Source organism: Pelobates fuscus, chromosome 11, assembly GCF_036172605.1.
Source record: "Pelobates fuscus isolate aPelFus1 chromosome 11, aPelFus1.pri, whole genome shotgun sequence".
NCBI classification, from domain to species: domain Eukaryota; kingdom Metazoa; phylum Chordata; class Amphibia; order Anura; family Pelobatidae; genus Pelobates; species Pelobates fuscus.
This window is the reverse complement of record NC_086327.1, coordinates 141,517,272-141,538,209: the sequence shown is the minus strand read 5'-3', so window position 1 is coordinate 141,538,209 and position 20,938 is coordinate 141,517,272. Positions and strand designations below refer to the sequence as shown.

Genomic DNA, 20,938 nt, shown 5'->3' with positions numbered 1-20,938 from the left:
TTTTTTTAAAGCGTCTCTTAACGCTGCCGGGCGTAATAGTACGCCCTCCGGTTTTTTTTCTTACCTGTTTGCTGGCGATCGCGGTTGGGGGGGACTCCCAGGGAGCCCCGCGCGGCACATCTGCCTTCCAGCAGGGGACCTCACAATCACATGGCCGGTATAGCTGGCTCAAGCATTGCCAGCAGGGAGACTAACTAATGACAGTCCCCCTGCTGGCTGAAATCAAAGTGTAAAAAAATTATTATATACTTGGATCATATATATATATATATATATATATATATATATATATATATATATAATATACTGTCTAGGTGTATTTTACTATTAATATATAATTATATATTAATATCAAATTACATGTATACTGATTAAATATATAATTTTTTTTAAAATAATTTTTAAAAAAATTTATAGAGGTGTTTTATTTCATTCTAACTGTATTGTGATATTAATATATATTTATATCAAAATACACGTAGAATGAAATATATCTATATACATAAATATATATGTATATATCACTATATATAGATAAAAATATTTTAAAAAATTATATATACACATATGTATATATTAATTCTACACATATATTTATGTAATATTTTTACATAATTAGGTATCCTAATTAATTACAATTAGAGGGACCTGCCTGACAACCCATGCCGAAAGTATAGGGAATTTAATTTGCTAGCACTATTTAACCCTATAACTTTCCAAGACACCATAAAACCTGTACATGGGGGGTACTCGGGAGACTTCGCTGAACACAAATATTAGTGTTTCAAAACAGTAAAATGTATTACAAAGAGGATATCGCCTGTAAAGGTGACTTTTCTGCATTTTTCACGCACAAACAGCACTTACACGGACGATATTATTGCTGCAATACTTTTTACTGTTTTGAAACACAAATATTTGTGTTCAGCGAAGTCTCCAGAGTACAACAGTACCCCTCATGTACAGGCTTTGTGTTTTACAAAGTTACAGCGTCAAATATAAGACTTGTGTTTCATTTTTTTTCACATTAAAATTCGCCAGATTGCTCACGTTGCCTTTGTGACCCTATGGTAGCCCAAGAATGAAAATTACCCCTATGATGGCATACCATTTGCAATAGTAGACAACCCAAGGTATTGCAAATGGGGTATGTCCAGTCTTTTTTAGTTGCCACTTAGTCAATAAACATGTTTAGAATTAAATAAAAAGTGTTTTTATATATAATATATACATATTATATATGTAACGTCATTCTAAGTATCTTAATTTTAATAATATTAGCATATATATTAAAATACACTTAGAATGACGTTACATATATATAATATGAACCGTATTTATCGGCATATAACACGCACCTCATTTTAAGAAGGAAATTCCAGGAAATTTCCCCCCTCATCCCATAGTATTCTCCCTCCCACAGTGTTCTCCCCCCTCCCCTTGTCCCATAGTGTCCCCCCCCCCTCTCCTTGTCCCATAATTACTTACCTGTCTTGAAGCGTGGGACGGCTTCACAGCGCGCACCGCGGTACAGCAATGTCAGGTTCCGGTTTCCAGCAGGACTGAAAGGAAGTGTGCACACTTCCTTTCAGTCCCGCCGGAAATCGGAACCTGAAATTGAAGTTCCAGTACCACGGTGCGCGCTGAACACCGGCCCACGCTTCAAGACAGGTAAGTAAATATGGTATATCGGCGTATAACACGCACATAATATATACGTATAATTACAATAATAAACAAAATAATAAAATAAATTAAAATATTGAAACAAAATTTAATATAAATTATATTCATATGTAATTTCATTCTAACTGTATTTTGTTATTAATATATAGGTAACAAAATACACTTAGAATGACATGCTATATATATATATATATAGCATCATCTATAAAATACAAATAACCGCAAATATATATATATATATATATATATATATATATATATATAGATAAATACATATTACATAAAAGATTACATTAGTATACACGTAGAATTTAGATACCTTAAAATTTTACGTGTATATTTAAATAATCTTTTAACATAATTATGTGATTTTATTAAAGCGGCACTGTCATGCCGAACTTACCTTTCCTCAATCTCTTCCTCTTCTCCGCCTCTCTCAGGATCTGTTATTCTTTTCTTCCATTCTTCTTTAGTTTTCTTTAAAATTATAAGACAAAGTAGGGACTCTTTGCCTTATGGAGGATTCCTCCGCCTGACCAGCGGAGGAGCAAAGTGTGCTTCATTTCCGCTGGTCAGAGCAATTTTCCCATGATCCCTAGCTTTCCTCCCTGTTCCCACAATACTTCCTGTCAGTATTGCCAAACGTCCTGTCACTTAGACAGAACGCCGGCAAAACTGCCGAATTGCATCCTAACAGAATTAGAAGAGTTTCTCCATTGGTGTTAGGATGCAATTCGGTACTTTGATCGTATCGGAATTTCATTCTAATGAATGAAAACTCCGATCCTATTCATTGCTGTGGCTGCCTCTTGCAGCCGCTTAGTAGATAACTCCCTAATTCCCACGGTATCAGGGAGCTATCTACTAGAAAGGCTGAAAGACCTGAATTGGTCTTTCAGCCAAATGTACTAATACTAAGTAAAGATTACTTAGTATTAGTAAATAATAATAATAATAGTAAATAATATGCCCCTACTCGCTATAGTAGGGGCATGTCTAGTTAGCAGTGAGCAGCCTGTGGCTGCTCACTGTAAAAAAAAAAAAAAAAAACCCACCTAATAACCCCCCCCCCCCCCCCCGCGCGCGGGGGTTAAAGATGGTGGGGACCTACTGTCCTCCCCCCTGGCCCCCACCCCTGCGCGGTCGGTGGGGGCCCTAATAAAATAAGGGGGGGGACCTACTGTCCTCCCCCCTGGCCCCCACCCCTGCGCTGTGCGTGGGGCCCTAATAAAATAATAAGGGGGGGGGACCTACTGTCCTCCCCCCCTGGCCCCCACCCCTGAGCGGTGGGTGGGGGCCCTAAATGAACCCCCCCCCATTAAGGTGACTAGGGGTCCCAAGCCCCTAGTCACCCCCCCCACCCAAAACATTCTATCCCCTACCTACCCCCCTCACCCTAAAAATAGTGAGGGGGGAATAAAATAACTAACCTGTAAAAAAAAAAAATTAAACTTACCATTTGACGTCTTCTTTTTTCTAAATTCTTCTTTCTTCAGCCCCCAAAAAAGCCAAATAAAAATCCATCATACCCGTCGCACTTTAAAAACAAAACAAAAAAAAAACGAGCGCAAAAAAAAAATAATCCATGTTCACCCATGGAGGGCACGCCGCGTACTGAGCTCCGCAGGGCGGATCAAGGCTTATATAGCCTTGCCCCACCCTGCAATTAGGCTTAGAACACACTGATTGGTTGGTTTAAGCCAATCAGAGTGCTCTGTGTCATTTTACACAGCGTGGGAAAATTCAAAAGAACTTTCCCACGCTGTGTAAAATGACAGATCACTGTGATTGGATGGTTTTCAAGCCATCCAATCACAGTGCTCTGTGTCATTTTACAAGCGTGGGAAAATTCCAAAGAACTTTCCCACGCTTGTAAAATGACACAGAGCACTGTGATAGGATGGATTTCAAGCCATCCAATCACAGTGCTCTGTGTCATTTTACAAGCGTGGGAAAATTCCAAAGAACTTTCCCAAGCTTGTAAAATTACACAGAGCACTGTGATTGGATGGCTTGAAAACCATCCTATCACAGTGCTCTGTGTCATTTTACAAGCGTGGGAAAGTTCTTTGGAATTTTCCCACGCTTGTAAAATGACACAGAGCACTCTGATTGGCTTAAACCAACCAATCAGTGTGTTCTAAGCCTAATTGCAGGGCGGGGCAAGGCTATATAAGCCTTGATCCGCCCTGCAGAGCTCAGTACGCGGCGTGCCCTCCATGGGTGAACATGGATTAATTTTTTTTTTTGCGCTCGTTTTTTTTTTTTTTTTTTAAAGTGCGACGGGTATGATGGATTTTTATTTGGCCTTTTTGGGGGCTGAAGAAAGAAGAATTTAGAAAAAAGAAGACGTCAAATGGTAAGTTTAATTATTTTTTTTACAGGTTAGTTATTTTATTCCCCCCTCACTATTTTTAGGGTGAGGGGGGTAGGTAGGGGTTAGAATGTTTTGGGGTGGGTGGGGGGGGGGGACCCCTAGTCACCTTGATGGGGGGGGGGTTCATTTAGGGCCCCCACCCACCGCTCAGGGGTGGGGGCCAGGGGGGAGGACAGTAGGTCCCCCCCCTATCTTTATTTAGGGCCCCCACCCACCGCTCAGGGGTGGGGGCCAGGGGGGAGGACAGTAGGTCCCCCCCCTTATTATTTTATTAGGGCCCCCACCCACCGCGCAGGGGTGGGGGCCAGGGGGGAGGACAGTAGGCCCCCCCCTATCTTTATTTAGGGCCCCCACCCACCGCGCATGGGTGGGGGCCAGGGGAGGGGACAGTAGGTCCCCCCCCCCCTATCTTTATTTAGGGCCCCCACCAAGCGCTCAGGGGTGGGGGCCAGGGGGGAGGACAGTAGGTCCCCCCCCTTATTATTTTATTAGGGCCCCCACCCACCGCGCATGGGTGGGGGCCAGGGGGGAGGACAGTAGGTCCCCCCCCCTATCTTTATTTAGGGCCCCCACCCACCGCGCAGGGGGGGAGGACAGTAGGTCCCCCCCCCCCTTATTATTTTATTAGGGCCCCCACCCACCGCGCAGGGGTGGGGGCCGGGGGGGAGGACAGTAGGTCCCCCCTTATTATTTTATTAGTGCCCCCACCCACCCACCACAGGCTGCTCACTGTTTAGTGGACATGCCCCTACTCGCGGTATAGCGAGTAGGGGCATTGGGGAGATTTTAATCTCCCTTGTGCTATTATGGGGGTCATATTGACCCCCATAGAGTGAGGGGGGGACCTGGGGGGCTTATGAAGTGGTGGGGAGCACAGCTCCCCACCGCTTCTGTCTTTACATATTACAAGGAGGGAGCTGCACGTCGGTAGCTCCCTCCTTGTAATAAACTGACCGAACAAACGAACACTGATACTCAGTGTTAGTTTGTTCGTCTGATTTTTTCTATTCATTCATTCGTCTGTCTGATGAATGAATGAATAGATGAAATTCCCGTTCGCATGTCCAGGTGTTTCACTGGGCATGTGCGGGAATCTCACAGTCTGTCTAGTGTGGGTAGATGACGTGTCCCACAGGGACTTCACCTACCCACACAAAGATGGCGGCGCCCTGAATAAAGATCGGGGCAGAAGATACTGATTTAAAAATAGGTAATCTGGGGGGCTTAGGGGCATTTGGGGGTGACTAGGGGGTCAATTGGATGTAGTGGAGGCGGGAGGGGGGTTAAAAAAAAAAACGGGATTCGGCATGACAGTGCCGCTTTAATTAAAATCTGATTGACATGCCTGACAACACAGGGAGAAAGTGCAGAGAATTTAATTTGAAAGCACTATATTTGACCCTGTAACTCTCAAAGACACCATAAAACCTGTACATAAGGGGTACTGTTTTACTCGGGAGACTTCGCTAAACTCAAATATTAGTGTTTCAAACTGGTAAATTGTATTACAACGTTGATATTTTAAGTAAAAGTGAAGTTTTTTGCATTTTTTTACAAACGAACTGTACTTTTATGGACTATATTATTGTTGTAATATGTTTTACTGTTTTAAAACACTATTTGTGTTTAGTGAAGTCTCCTGTGAATAACAGTACCCCCCATGTACAGGTTTTATGGTGTTTTGGAAAGTTAGAGAGTCACATATAAGGCTTGCATTTCAGTTTTTTGACATTGAAATTTGCCAGATTAGTTATGTTGCCTTTGAGTGTATGGTAGCCCAGGAATGAGAATTACCCCCCTGATGGCACACCATTTTCAAAAGTAGACAACCCGAGGTATTGCAAGTGGGGTATGTCCAGTCTTTCTTAGTAGCCACTTAGTCACAAACACTGGCCAAATATTAGTTTTTTGCTTTTTTTCCCACACAAAAACAAATATGCATGCTAATTTTGGCCCGTGTTTGTGACTAAGTGGCTACTAAAAAAGACTAAACATACCCAACTTTCAATACCTTTGGTTGTCTACTTTTTCAAACGGTATGCCATTATGGCGCTAATTCTCATTCCTGGGCTACCACACCGTCTCGAAGGTAACATTACTAATCTGGCAAATTTCAATTTGAAAATGGAACGTTCTATATTTAACCCTGTAACTTTCCAAAACACCATAAAACCTGTTAATGGGGGATACTGTTGTACTCGTGAGACATCGCTGATTACAAATATGTGCATTTTTTTGCAGTAAAACATAACAGTATTATGACATTAACAGCTAAAATGTGTTGCGGATCTACTAATTTTGTAAAAAAAATTCAAATTTCAGTTTTTTTTATTTTATTCATAATAAATTATGTTTCATATATAAATATTTGATATGAAATGAAAGCCCTGTTTCTCCTGAACAAAATGATATATAATAAGTGTGGGTGCATTTAATATGAAAGAGATGAATTACGGTTGAACAGACATATATCGCAAATTCCAGTTTTTGTTTACGTTTTGTTTTGATCAGAATGTGTACTATTGACTCTGTCCTGAAGGGGTTAACATTGCAGCACATTCCGATAGACTTATTTTTTTATTTTATTTTCCTGTGAGCTGGAAGTGTTTGTTTTTTTTAAAAAATTCTTTTTTGTGGTGATAGTATACATTTTCCAGTTCAAAAAGAATAAAAGCAAAAATATAAAGGTATAATACAAACATAAGAAACAAGCATCGCTATACTTTAGTGGCATATAATAGTCAATTGCGACTGAGCAGTTGTGTCCCCGTGAGGTCCCCTCTTTTCTTTCTCCTCAGTCGTGGGTGTCGTCCCTATCCCACCATTCGTTAGGTGTCTCTCCTGTTCTATAGTGTGGTACATGTGCCTCCCAACCCTTGCCCTTCTTCACTTCCTCCTCCTTCAGTCTCTTTTTCGTCTTTGGTATTCGGGTCACCCGGTTGTCTCTCAATGCGTCCCCTGCTGTTAATTGGCGGGGCATGTCCGTGGGCTGTCCCCTTGCAGTCATATTACTGGGTTGAGAGGTCCCCCGGATCCTGTGGTTGTGGTGCCTGATTGTGTGTCTGGTCCTTGTTTGTCACTCACTGGTGTCCCGTCTATCCCCCCTGTCCACTCTTCTGTGTTTCTCACGAAGGCCGTCTCCCCCGTCCATTTTGTACCCCGGCTGTGGTCCCCCTCTATCTTCGGTAGTTAGTGCCCGTGTCTCTGACCCGGGTGGGTACGGTGGCAGCTCAGGTGGGGGATGTAGAGCCCTACAGTCAGCTGCAGCCCGCCCGTGACACATATTGAGTGAGGCCATAAACAATCAAGACAGTTTGGTATGACACGTTTGCAGCTCCTGCGGGGCTGAGAATGCCCGATTAGGTAAAACTCCCTAGCAGCACATGTAGAGTCAGGAATATATCAGTTAGCATAGCTCTCTGGCTACTCGCTTACAGTTAGGAATTCGCAATTTGGTACAACATTGACATCGCTTCGTGTAGAGTTAAGACACTTTTTGGTACCTCATACTAGCTGCTCTTGGGTTGATTAAAGACAGGTTTGGGACAACCCTTGGACAGCTCATACAGAGTGAATGGTATGCATGTTAGTTTAACATTCTCACAACTAAAGTTAAAAAAATAAAAATTTTAGAGTAGTGTGTTATCTTCTTTGGGGCCACCATTGGACAGCTGGTGCAGAGTTAAATATATGCATATTGGTATAGCTCTCTTGCCTAGAATTTAACGTGAGCAGTTTAAAGTAACCCCTTAGTGACTCATGTGGAGTTTGAAGAAAAAAAGGGGGGGGAAAGGAAAAACTATATGGTATAACCTTGTAACCTCTAGGTGACCTATATCGTCTCATGTAGAGTTTAAAGTCTGGTGGTTTGCGGTAGCAGTTCATATGGGGGTAAGGGCAGTCTTTTCGGCTGCGATCTTTCATCAGGGCTAGCCGCACCATGGAGGTTGCTTTTGGATAGATCACCGTTTTGTCGCCGCCATGCCAGTTTGTTTCTCCGCGGGGTGAGCTCGGTTCGCTCCTAGTGGAGCGGGCTGCCTCTGCGGTAACTGAAGTCGCCTCAGAAAGTCCGCGGGGTCATCTGTGACGGAGAGCGATGGCACTGTTTCCCCGTGTGACACTACCAGGGTACCCGACGCTCCACACCGGTACCTGATTCCATGGTCTCTAAGCAGTTTGGTGGTTGGCATGAATTTGCGTCTCTCCAACAGGACTGCAAACGGTACGTCGTCGAAAATTCTGACTTGACAGCTAACCACCTCGGTGTGGGGTGTATTCCGTGAGCGGGTCAGGATCGCTGTTTTCATCGCTGTGCTCCGAGTGACAGCGATTATGTCCCTGGGATCGTCCACTGGGGCCGTCACGGCCTTTCAGATCCGGAATGCCATAGGTGGCAGCCCTCCCTCTCCCCTCACCTCCATCACTGTGGCCAGTTTGTTAGCGAATTCCAGCACCGCTTCAGGCCCCACTTTTTCGGGCACCCCACGGATGCGCATATTTGTCTAGCCTCCATGGCCGTGACGGTGCGGGTGAGTCGCTGGAGCTGCTGGGAGAGGGCCTCTACACTAGCCCGGGTCTCTGCGAGGGTGTTATTACGTTCCTCTTCTTGGGTCTCTACTGCTCCGATGCGGGTCCTGATGCCGCCTAGTTCTCCGCGGACCTCATCCAGGTCCTTCTTCCAGACTCCTCTGAGCTCGAGCAGGAGCCTTTTGATATGCCCTTTGGTAGAGGGTGATGTATCTGAATCAGAGTCGTCTCTCCTGTATATCCCACTAGGGGCTTGTGTTGATTCTGGTGCCTCCTCGTCCGGGGACATCTGTGACTCACTGGAGCCTCGAGGCCTGCTAGGCGCCATCTTAGGCTGTGCTGGCTGTTGCGGCCTATCGAACGACCACCTAATGTCTGGCATTTTGGAAGCCTCAGAAGCCAGCAATTTTCTATGTTTGCGCCCCATCTTTCTTTTGGGGGGTTCAGGGTTGCCAGGAGCCCGGTTGTGGCGTTAGTCTGCAGGCTTTTTGTGGCCTTTTGATGTGTTTTTTAGTTGATTTTCCAGGAGCTCTCTGTACACACGTCTGCTTAGATGCTCAGCTCGGAAGTGGTTTTTAAATTAGAAAAGTGTTGCCATCACAGACCAGTCAAATTCTGGACCTTCTATCGCGTGTAAATTAATCAGTCTTTCTGGGATGGTCAGAATTACAAAACTTAAACTCCATGCTTGAGGCAAGTGAAACCACTTTAATTATTTTTTTTTCTGTATATGTGGGTAATTGACACTTTAACCCCTTAAGGACGGAGGACGGTTCAGGACCGTCATCGGCATTTTTGCGTTGCCGACCGGTGACGGTCCTGAACCGTCCAATGTACTTACCCGATCGCCGTCGTTCCCCCGGCGGCGATCGGCGGTGCTCCTGGTGTGGGGAGACTGCCTGCAGCCCAGACAGTCTCCCCATGGCGGTTTAGGACCCCTGTGGCCATGTGATCGCCCAACAGGGCGACCACATGGTCTCAATAGGTGTCCTAGTCTCTGCCTGCAGGGGGACTGTCTGTGCTGACAGGCAGTCTCCCTGCAACTGTAAAATCAGTGTAAAATCGGGGGGCGGCGCCTAACCGCCGGGCTGGAAAGACGCACCGAGCATCAGCTCCTAACAAACAGCGACCTAATCAGGGGTAAATACCTCGCAAACCGGAGCAATCACCAGCAGGACAGCATGAGGGAAGACAGGGAATCCCTGGGGAATCGACTGCTACCAAGAACGAGACATTTCCTCCCAGGGAACCCGCAACAGCGAATGGGGCCTACTCGGGACCAAGCCAGAGAGAGGCGGCCGCTCTCCGCGACGGCAAAGCCTCGAGTAAACCCCTCAGCACACTCATTGCCTACATCCCCCCCCCCCCCATTGACCGGAGGGGGTTATCCCGGTCCTCCATGCAAGTCTGGGGCAGCCAGCCTGGAGCGCAAGACAAGCGTGAACCCAAACAACAGAGTTACAGCCCTCCACATGGTGCTCCCAAGATGGCGGCTGATAGGCGGAACAAGCAGGGCATGCTGCTGACACACGAGCAACAACCAGACCTCTCGCAGCGCCTGGAGGCGATTTTCAACCGCTTCTGGGAAGAGCTGAAAGAGAAACAACTAGCAGCCCGAACAGACCGGCTTGAAACGCAGACCGCGACTAACCGGAGCCGCAGGCGGCGAGAGGTGAGGGGGATACTCTTAGGCATAAAACTACCAAGCCAGTCCACTCACACTCCCCCTGGTCCACCCGGGCAGCCGACTACAAGGCTGAAAGCCCGAAAGCACCGCCCACAAGCACGGAGACACAAGCACCACAAGCGAAGGCTGACCGCCAGATCCTCCGACCTTCCTAAACAGGGAGAACCCTCGGGCCCCAGAAAAGGCCAAGTATGCAGCCAAAAGACGCAGGCCTGCACACCACCCCGAAGCTGGAGTGACACTCTCACCCACATCAGCACAACTGCGGACTCCTGACCAAGACCTGAGGATGAAGGAGGACTTGACAAAACCGGCCTGCCAACACGAAAACCCAGAGTCCGCTTGCCTCACGCATGTGGTATTGGCTGATATAGACTTGCAGACTGTACCTGTGTCATTCTCTTTTGTTATTATTATGGCATTCAGTTTGAGTTTTTATTTAGTTTAAGATGCAGACAATTAAACGCACACCACTTAGAACAAGCAAAGTCGTTTAAAGACTCAGGCATCATGGCTATACATGTAGGTTATACCCTCCAACTTGCAAAGTGTCGTGAACAGCTTGTTTAATTTACTATGTATGTGTGGTGAAAACACGGCAGGCGAATTCTGTCTCATTGTTATCTATCATAAGTTAAAAACTTGTTGATTTTACGTGATGCCTCAAGCTAGTATACTAATCTTGTTTTATTTTTATTCTAATGCTTAACCTCTGCATGACAACGATATCAGGATGCCGTAAGCTAGCTCGAGCACAAACAAATAGATATCGTTTAGACATGTCTGCTTAGCATGTTACGTTTAAAAACCTAAAATTGTGCAAAATCTTCCAAGCCACTGTTTAATCTATCTATGTTTAAATATATCTGTACGCTGTTGTGGCGTATAAACGCGCTTTGTACCTCCATGCACAACAAAAATAAAGAATTAAAAAAAAAAAAAATCAGTGTAAAATCAAAAAAAAAATTATTATATATGTGTATATATATGATATATAGACATATATTATACCTATATAATATATGTCTATATATCATATATATAATGTCATGCTAAGTGTATTTTTATATTAATATGTACATATATTAATATAAAAATACACTTATAATTAATTTACACACGTATATATAATATATATAATAACTATATATATTGTGTATATATATATTATTATAAAATATGAATAATAAATAATTTAAATTAAATTAAAAAAATTAAAAATAATAATAAAAATAAAAAAAAATTATATCTATACGAAATTTTATTCTAACTGTATTTTGATATTAATATATATATATATTTATATCAAAATACACTTAGAATGAAATTGTATATATATCTATGTATATATAAATAAATAAAAAGAATGCGAACTATTCATATGTCCATATACAAAATGACATAAATAATTATATAAATATACACGTAGACTTCAAATATATAAATATGCATATATATTTAAATTCTACGTGCGTATTTATGTAATATTTTTACATAATTAAGTTATTTTATTGATTGCAATTTAAGGGACCTGCCTGCCAACCCAGGCCGAAAGTACAGAGAATTTAATTTGCTATCACTGTATTTTACCCTGTAACGTTCTACGACACCCTAAAACCTGTACATGGGGGGTACTGTTTTACTCGGGAGACTTCGCTGAACACAAATATTAGTGATTCAAAACAGTAAAACATATCACAGCGATGATATTGTCAGTGAAAGTGACTTTTTTTGCATTTTTCACACACAAACAGCACTTTTACTGATGATATAATTGTTGTGATACATTTTCCAGTTTTTAAACACTAATATTTGTGTTCAGCAAAGTCTCCTGAGTAGAACAGGACCCCCCATGTACAGGTTTTATAGCGTTTTTGAAAGTTACAGGGTCAAATATATGGGTCAAATATTTTTACATTGAAAATGGCCAGGTTGGTTACGTTGCCTTTGAGAGCGTATGGTAGCCCAGGAATGAGAATTACCCCCATGATGGCATACCATTTGCAAAAGAAGACAACCCAAGGTATTGCAAATGGGGTATGTCCAGTCTTTTTTAGTAACCACTTAGTCACAAACACTGGCCAAAATTAGCGTTCAATTTAGTTTTTTACTTTTTTCACACACAAACAAATATGAACGCTAACTTTGGCCAGTGTTTGCGACTAAGTGGCTACTAAAAAAGTCTGGACATACCCCATATTGAATACCCTGGGTTGTCTACTTTTAAAAAAATATGTACATGTGGGGTGTTATTTAGCGATTTATGACAGATAATAATGTTACAATGTCACTATTGATACATTTTAAAAATGTATGTTTATAAACCGCAATATCCTACTTGTACTTATAGCCCTATAACATGCAACAAAATAGCAAAAAGCATGTAAACACTGGGTATTTTTGAACTCAGGACAACATTTTGAATCTATTTAGCAGTTTTTTTCATTCGCTTTTGTAGATGAGTAAAAGATTTTTCACATAAAATTCAAAAAACGTGTATTTTTGTTCAATTTGTCATCATATTTTTTCATTTTTTTAAAATTAAATTACATGATGCCTGGTCGCAAATGTACAACATCGCAAAAAAAGTCCGGTCCTTAAGGGGTTAAAACAAATTTACATAGTCTACTTATTTTGGCAGAAAATGTTGATAATTGCTTCAACTGTTGAATTAAGACAGAGTACTACAAATACACTTGTGGTTACAGTATGAATTGGATGGGTTTACCCATGTTTCTGAATAGTTTCTTCTATCCAGTCGATATAATTACTCACTTTTGTGTAAACTCCATATTGGCCTTTTTTGCCGCAATCTACCCCCCAGGATACAATCCCCCCATGAAACCATTTTTTGGTCTGGCGATCTCTGAATGCCAGTGCACCCCCACTATCTCCATTGCAGGAATCCTTTCCCCCTTCTTCATCACCGGCACATATCATGTTATCGTATACAATACGCCCCATCTTCATGTATTGTGCTTTGCATACTGCATGGTCAATAACCTCTACTTCTACAAACTTTAAAAGTCGTGTTTTGATTCTCCCAGCAGTGTGCCCCCATCCAATAGTGCTCCCCCATCCTGCCACTAATCCTATGTGATTATCTTGATCAGTGTGGGAGATACGGAATCTTTCCTCCTTGGTTGGAAGGCAAATTGCCATAAGGTTCCTGCTAAGAGGGGCTTTATTTTTTAACTTGATGAGGGCGATATCATTGTTGAAAGTTGTATTATCAAAACGTTCGTGAATGAAAACTTCTTCTGCCACACCCTTAAAGGAATTCTCATCTATAGTGCTGATCATGCCCATTTTTATACGATACTCTGACAAATCCTTGGCCTTCATTACATGTGCTGCTGTGATAACCCAGTTGTCATACAGAAGAGCCCCTCCGCCTCTTGAATCAGTTTCTATTAGCACCTGCCAGGGCACGTTACCCAGGTCTGCGTTTTTTCCTCCTATAATGCGCTGAATTGACTTTGAATCCACATTTATTCCACAATCTAAGAACAAGGAAGGGAAACAATGTATAATTCAGTTAATTATTTGATTATAGCAGAGCTCTTGATAAAATGTATCAGTAGGTTTCCTGAAATGTAATAATCCCAAGAGCTAGTGGAATTCTGTATAGAATACAGTACACTATGACACATTCTTTACTGCTGTGCCATTATCATACTGCTATTGCGTTATACACGGATTGCTTTAGACAGCTGTCTGGAAATGCGTTATGTGACATCACACTACAGGTAAATCTATTGTAAGATGATGATCTTATCAGTCTGTTCTAAAAACCATAACCTCTACAGATGCTGTTGTGGTGTTAGGAGTAACCTGGCTCCCTTGGTAGTGAATCCGTTTAAGATTGTTTGACAACTTACTTGCTCTATACCACCTTCTCTAAGCTTAGGAGTCTTAGTGTGTTTTAGCTCTCAAATTTTTTTTAAAGAGAAGATATTTGGCTACATTTAGCAATATTAATTTAATTCAATGAAAATCTTGAGGATTTTAGTGAAGAACTGTGTATATGTAAAATGTCCATGAAATGTCAGTGTTGTGTTGTGCTACAGTTTAAAAGGCATTTAAAATGTCATCTTCACAAGAAGGTAAACTACAATTGTTCATAGGCTACAAGTAGAGGGTCAAAGCAATTTGTAAATTAATATTTTTAACCTGCTAGGTACCCTATGGGACCTGGACATTTTTCATAATTTTAATGGAACATTCCTGGCACCATAATCACTACAGAAAGAGATTGACTTTTTCCCTGGGGGTGAGGTTACATAGCACTCCTGGCACGATTAGTTCTTCAGCACACTGTAGTGATATGGTGCTTGGAGTGTTTCCTTAAAAGCTTAATTTAGAGGCGCAGCCCTGTAAATAATGCATATCTTTGTATGTTATGTATAGAGTGCTATTTACCTGGCAAACAGTTTGGCAGTGCCCTGCTCTTAGTAGAATCTTCCTCCCAATATCCTAATGCTCCACACCGATAGCGACCTAAAGCAGAAAAAAAAAATGTAGATATTTTCTTTTATTGAATTCCTTCTATATAATATTTACAATATTATTTGTTCCAAGCCAGACCTAAAGCTTTAGTTTGATAAAGTGTCAACTTTTGTAACTTTCTATTCTTTTTACTATTAAAAATGATCTTGGATTGAGAATTTTTACCTAATCGATGTTAATATGGAAATATATACTCGGGGCTTGCCTTATACTGACCAGTAGGTTACAACATGCTAAATTTGTGAAGTTATTTGGTGTTTTTTTTCTAAAACAGCGCTCCACTGCAATGTTATCTCCTGTCCATGTGATTTTTTATTTTTTTTTATTCTTTATTTTTGTTGTGCAAGTTAAAACAAACAAGCCCATGGTGCCACGACAGCATTCCAGGGCTAAGCATTGAACACAATACCAACGTGGCTAACAGTGGATCTGCACTTTTTTATATATGAGTGAGATAACATTTGGTCTAGAGGGTTATGCCTGTCGCAGCATAGCTTATATAGAGTAATCGCTGGGTCAGGCAAACCGCTAATATATAAGCGAGACTTTAACAATTATGCTGGCTACAGATGGTTCGTCTAAACATAAAGCCGGGTACATTAAACTTATACTACACGTCTGCTGATGAAGTTTCGTATTGTTATATAATATGAAAACACTACCAACGAGGCTAACATTGGATCTGCACGTTTCTAAAGGTATGCATGGAATAACATTTGGTCTAGGAGGGTATGCCTGACATAGCCATGCTTGTATTGAGTGATTGTCATTAGTGATGTACCGAACTGTTCGGTGGCGAATAGTTCCCGGCGAACTTAGCGTGTTCGCGTTCGCCACGGCGGGCGAACATATGCGTTGTTCGGTCCGCCCCCTATTAATTTACTAATACTAAGTAAAAATTACTTAGTATTATTAAATTGTGCCCCTACTCGCAATACCGCGAGTAGGGGCATGTCTATTAAACAGTGAGCAGCCTGTGGCTGCTCACTGTTAAAAAAAAAAAAAAAAAACGGGGTGGGGGACCTAAAAATCACAATAAGAGGGGGACCTATTGTCCCCCCGGCCCCCACCCCTGAGTGGCGGGTGGGGGCCCTAAAATGAACAATAAGGGGGGGACCTATTGTCCCCCCCGGCCCCCACCCCTGAGCGGCATGTGGGGGCCCTACAAATAACAATTAGGGGGGGACCTATTGTCCCCCCCCCCAGCCCCCACCCCTGAGCGGTGGGTGGGGGCCCTAAAATTAACAATAAGGGGGGGACCTATTGTCCCCCTCAGCGGGGGCCCTAAATACAAAGGGGGGGTGCCCTTGTTAACCCTTCCCCCCCCCCCCCCAAAAAAAAGATCTACCTACCTACCCCCCTCACCCTAAAAATAATGAGGGGGGGGGACCTTTAACTAAAACCCTGTAAAAAAAAAAAAATAGATAAAAACAACTTACCATTTGATGTTTTCTTTCTTCTACAATCTTCTTTTTTCAGCCCCAAAAAAGGCCAAAAAAAACCCCATAATAACCGACGCAATTAAAAAAAACAAAAAAAAACGACCGCACAAAAAAATAATCCATCTTCACCCATGGAGGGCTCCGCGCAGACTGAGCTCTGCAGGGCGGGGGAAGGCTTATAAAGACTTGCCACGCCCTGCAATTAGGCTAAGAACACTTATTATTACAACTGATTGGCTGGTTTAAGCCAATCAGAGTGCTCTTTGTCATTTTACACAGCGTGGGAAAATTCCAAAGAACTTTCCCACGCGTGTAAAATGACACAGAGCACTGTTATTGGATGGCTTGAAATCCATCTAATCACAGTGCTCTGTGTCATTTTACACGCGTGGGAAAGTTCTTTGGAATTTTCCCACGCTGTGTAAAATGACAAAGAGCACTCTGATTGGCTTAAACCAGCCAATCAGAGTGTTCTTAGCCTAATTGCAGGGCGTGGCAAGGCTTTATAAGCCTTCTCCCGCCCTGCAGAGCTCAGTCTGCGCGAAGCCCTCCATGGGTGAAGATGGATTATTTTTTTGTGCGGTCGGTTTTCTTTTCTTTTTTTTTTAATTGCGTCGGTTATTATGGGTTTTTTTTTGGGCCTTTTTTGGGGCTGAAAAAAGAAGATTGTAGAAGAAAGAAAACATCAAATGGTAAGTTGTTTTTATCTATTTTTTTTTTTACAGGGTTTTAGTTAAAGGTCCCCCCCCCCTCATTATTTTTAGGGTGAGGGGGGTAGGTAGGTAGATCTTTTTTTTTGGGGGGGGGGGAAGGGTTAACAGGGGCACCCCCCTCCCTTTGTATTTAGGGCCCCCACCCACCGCTCAGGGTTGGGGGCCGGGGGGGACAATAGGTCCCCCCCTTATTGTTAATTTTAGGGCCCCCACCCACCGCTCAGGGGTGGGGGCCGGGGGGACAATAGGTCCCCCCCTTATTGTTAATTTTAGGGCCCCCACCCACCGCCCAGGGGTGGGGGCCGGGGGGGGACAATAGGTCCCCCCCTTATTGTTAATTTTAGGGCCCCCACCTGCCGCACAGGGGTGGGGGCCGGGGGGGACAATAGGTCCCCCCCCTTATTGTTATTTTTAGGGCCCCCACCCGCCGCACAGGGGTGGGGGCCGGAGAGGGGGAGGACAGTAGGTCCCCCCCTCATTATCTTTATGGCCGCCGCCCAGGGGTGGGGGCCGGGGGGGGGGCGGACAGTAGCCCCCCCCCATTATCATTATGGCCCCCACCCGCCGCACAGGGGTGGGGGCCGGGGGCGGAGGACAGTAGGTCCCCCCCCCTCATTATCATTATGGCCCCCACCCTAACCCGGGGGGGGGGGGGAAGGAGAGTAGGTCTCCTCCCCCCCCCCTTCAACCACTATTGTGGGTTTTAAAATTTGCCTGCCTATTGAAGGCTATGGCGGTTCGCACGGTTCGCCGGTTCGCGAACATTTGCGGACGTTCGCGTCCGCCGATCGCGAACCGAAAATTCTATGTTCGCGACATCACTAATTGTCATGTCAGGCATACTGATTATAGAAAAGCATGATGTTGCCAAGAGTAAGAATTGCAGACTGAGCGTACAACCATAAAGCAGGGTACACTAAACTTGTATTGCATGACTGTTGATTTGGTGTTGCGTGAGTGTATATTAGTAGGTTCTCTTTACTAGTCTGCTAAACCTATATCATAGGGGTTCAGCCGTATCGCTGGGGCTGTTGTCGGGTCTAGGCGTGCAACATCTGACTAAAGAGTTGCTTGTGTTGTTCAGCATAGAGCTCTATCGGAAGAGTGTGGGGGTGTGAATGTGTGGTCGGATGGCCACTTTGCTAAGGTACGGATGGGTTGCTGCGTGTGGGGTTAATCTGAGCCTGTGTAAGAGTGAGATGAGAATATTAACATAACCGCTAGTGGTTCAGGGTAACTGTATGTGTCAGGTTTATCATATCAGGAGCTCAGGTAGTGACCGCCGCTGGCATGGCCGGAGGAGTCTTCCGCGGGATGAATTCAGTCACTTTCGCTGGGTCCCAGCGTTGGGTTGCAGGTGCCCCCCGTTGCGGTCTGTCTGGGGGCAGTGAGTCCATTTGGAGTCCCAGTGTAGGCAATAGGGTTCGTGCTTCGGTGAAGTCGTGGACTACATGCCGGGTCTCTCCGTAGATGATTAAGAGTGTTCTTGCGAGCCGCCAGTGGTACTGGATACCCTTCTGTCGCAGGAGAGCGGTAAATGGCTTAAGGGCTCTCCTCCACGCCAGGGTGCCTCCTGAGAGGTCCGGGTAGAAGGTGAGATGCATGCCTTCAAAGTCGTACGGGTCCTGGTCTTTGAGGGCTGTTAGCATTGCCGCTTTGTCTCTGCCATTGCGGAGTTGGACTGTTAAGTCTCTCGGGGCTGCTGCAGGGGCTTTTGGGGCTTTCGGGATGCGGAAGCAATCCTCCACAGACATTGATTTGGCCTGTCGTGGGGATAGTAACGCCGCCATGAGGCGCCTCAGCATGTGTGGTAGTTCCTCTGTGTGTATGGCCTCAGGGACTCGCCTGATTTTTATGTTATTTTTGCGCCGTATTTCTTCTATCATCGCAAATTTGTTGTCGTACGCTTCGTTCTGTGTCTGGAGCTTCAGAATTGTCTGCTGCATGGAGGTAAGTTGTTGTGTGTGTTCCCCAGTGACGGATTCTACTGCGCCAATCTGACCTGTCAGGCCCTGGAGGTCTGCGCGTAGGTTTGCCATATCTGCCAGGAGGTTTTGCTTTTAAGCACTGCCGTTGTTACTGGTGTCTTGTCTGGGTTGTCCAGTTTTGCTGCTGGTGCCGGTCTGGCCGGTAGTTCATCTTCTTCGTCTTCCAGGGACAGTTCATCAGATAAGTCTGAGTATACTTCAGGGTAGGCGGCCATATTGGACCTGCTGGCCTGCTGTGCCTGTCGGAGGAGTGCGCCAATGTCTTGGCCCTGTCGGGGTTTGTCGGGCTTTATTTTTTTGATTTTTCCGACCCATGCTGTAGTGTGGGTCTACCTGTCTGAGGTCGGCTCAGTCGGGTAATTCTGCCGAGAAAGTATATAGATCTCACGCGGCAAGCCGGAGCTCTGAAGCCGTGCGGCCATGCGTTTCAGTCGCTTAGCCACGCCCCCCCTGTTCATGTGATTTTAATAGCCAACCATAATAGTGATTTGGCTGCCATCAGCATCCATCTCTGTGGAGGACCTAGACAAAGGCGCAGAGATGGATACACAGAGGTATCCGCATAATGTAGCCGTATAATTCTTCACTTTCTTTGGAAACAGATTTACACTGTGCTGGCTCTAAATATCTCACACTGTGTTATTTACTAAAGTGAGACTTGTCTTAAATTCAAAGTGAATTTCAAATTCTAAGCCTAAATAACTGGAAAAATTCTGTAATTCAGCAATGTTTCTCGTTAAGCTAATTTAGTTAAAGGGAAACTAAAGTACCTGGAAAACAAACTAATTTTCCTGGCACTATAGCTTCCCCCTCCCGCAGCACTGACCCCTTCAGTCACTTACCTGGGTCCAGCTGCACACGCTCCTCCCCAGCTGGCAGGGAAGACCTAATGCACATGCGCGGCAATAGCGCGGCTATTGAATGCTTTCCTGGAAAATCTGACGCTGGAACTCCTCATACAGGGCGTGTCTGTTTTAATTCCGGAAGTCCCTTTAGTGGCTGTCTGGTAGACAGCCACTAGAGGAGGTGTTAACCCTCAGAGGTAATTATTGCAGCTTATAAAAACTGCAATATTTACAGTTGCAGGGTTAAAGGGACACTATAGTCACCTGAACAACTTTAGCTTAATGAAGCAGTTTTGGTGTATAGAACATGCCCCTGCAGCCTCACTGCTCAATCCTCTGCCATTTAGGAGTTAAATCCCTTTGTTTATGAACCCTAGTCACACCTCCCTGCATGTGACTTGCACAGCCTTCCATAAACACTTCCTGTAAACAGAGCCCTATTTAGGCTTTCTTTATTGCAAGTTCTGTTAACCCCTTAAGGACCAAACTTCTGGAATAAAAGGGAATCATGACATGTCAAACATGTCATGTGTCCTTAAGGGGTTAATTAAGATTTTCTTATCCCCTGCTATGTTAATAGCTTGCTAGACCCTGCAAGAGCCTCCTGTATGTGATTACAGTTCAATTTAGAGATTGAGATACAATTATTTAAGGTAAATTACATCTGTTTGAAAGTGAAACCAGTTTATTTTTCATGCAGGCTCTGTCAATCATAGCCAGGGGAGGTGTGGCTAGAGCTGCATAAACAGAAACAAAGTGATTTAACTCCTAAATGACAGTGAATTGAGCAGTGAAATTGCAGGGGAATGATCTATACACTAAAACTGCTTTATTTAGCTAAAGTAATTTAGGTGACTATAGTGTTCCTTTAACCCCTTAAGGACACATGACGTGTGACATGTCATGATTCTCTTTTATTCCAGAAGTTTGGTCCTTAAAGGGTTAAGGGTGATGGGAGTTTGCACCCAGACCACTCCAATGGGCAGAAGTGGTCTGGGTGCCTACAGTGTCCCTTTAAGCTACTTTATTTATTTATTTATTATTGCCATTTATATAGCGCCAACAGATTCCGTAGCGCTTTACAATATTATGAGAGGGGGATTTAACTATAAATAGGACAATTACAAATAAACTTACAGGAACAATAGGTTGAAGAGGACCCTG

At 43.8% G+C, this 20,938-nt stretch overlaps 1 protein-coding gene across 2 annotated transcripts in view; it reads right to left on the bottom strand.

Moving 5' to 3' along the window:
• Positions 1–12,881: 12,881 nt before the first annotated feature.
• The window catches only part of MASP2 (MBL associated serine protease 2), a 104,036-nt gene continuing 95,979 nt past the window's right edge, over positions 12,882–20,938 (bottom strand). Inside the window, exons 10-11 of one of the 2 annotated variants that reach the window (XM_063436885.1) lie at positions 14,700–14,777; positions 12,882–13,780 (exon numbers count right to left, since the gene is read on the bottom strand). In XM_063436885.1, coding sequence (XP_063292955.1) covers positions 13,002–13,780; positions 14,700–14,777 — 857 coding nt within the window. In that variant the 3' untranslated portion in view covers positions 12,882–13,001. The remainder of the gene's footprint in view (positions 13,781–14,699; positions 14,778–20,938) is intronic. The other variant, XM_063436886.1, reaches the window with a different exon arrangement.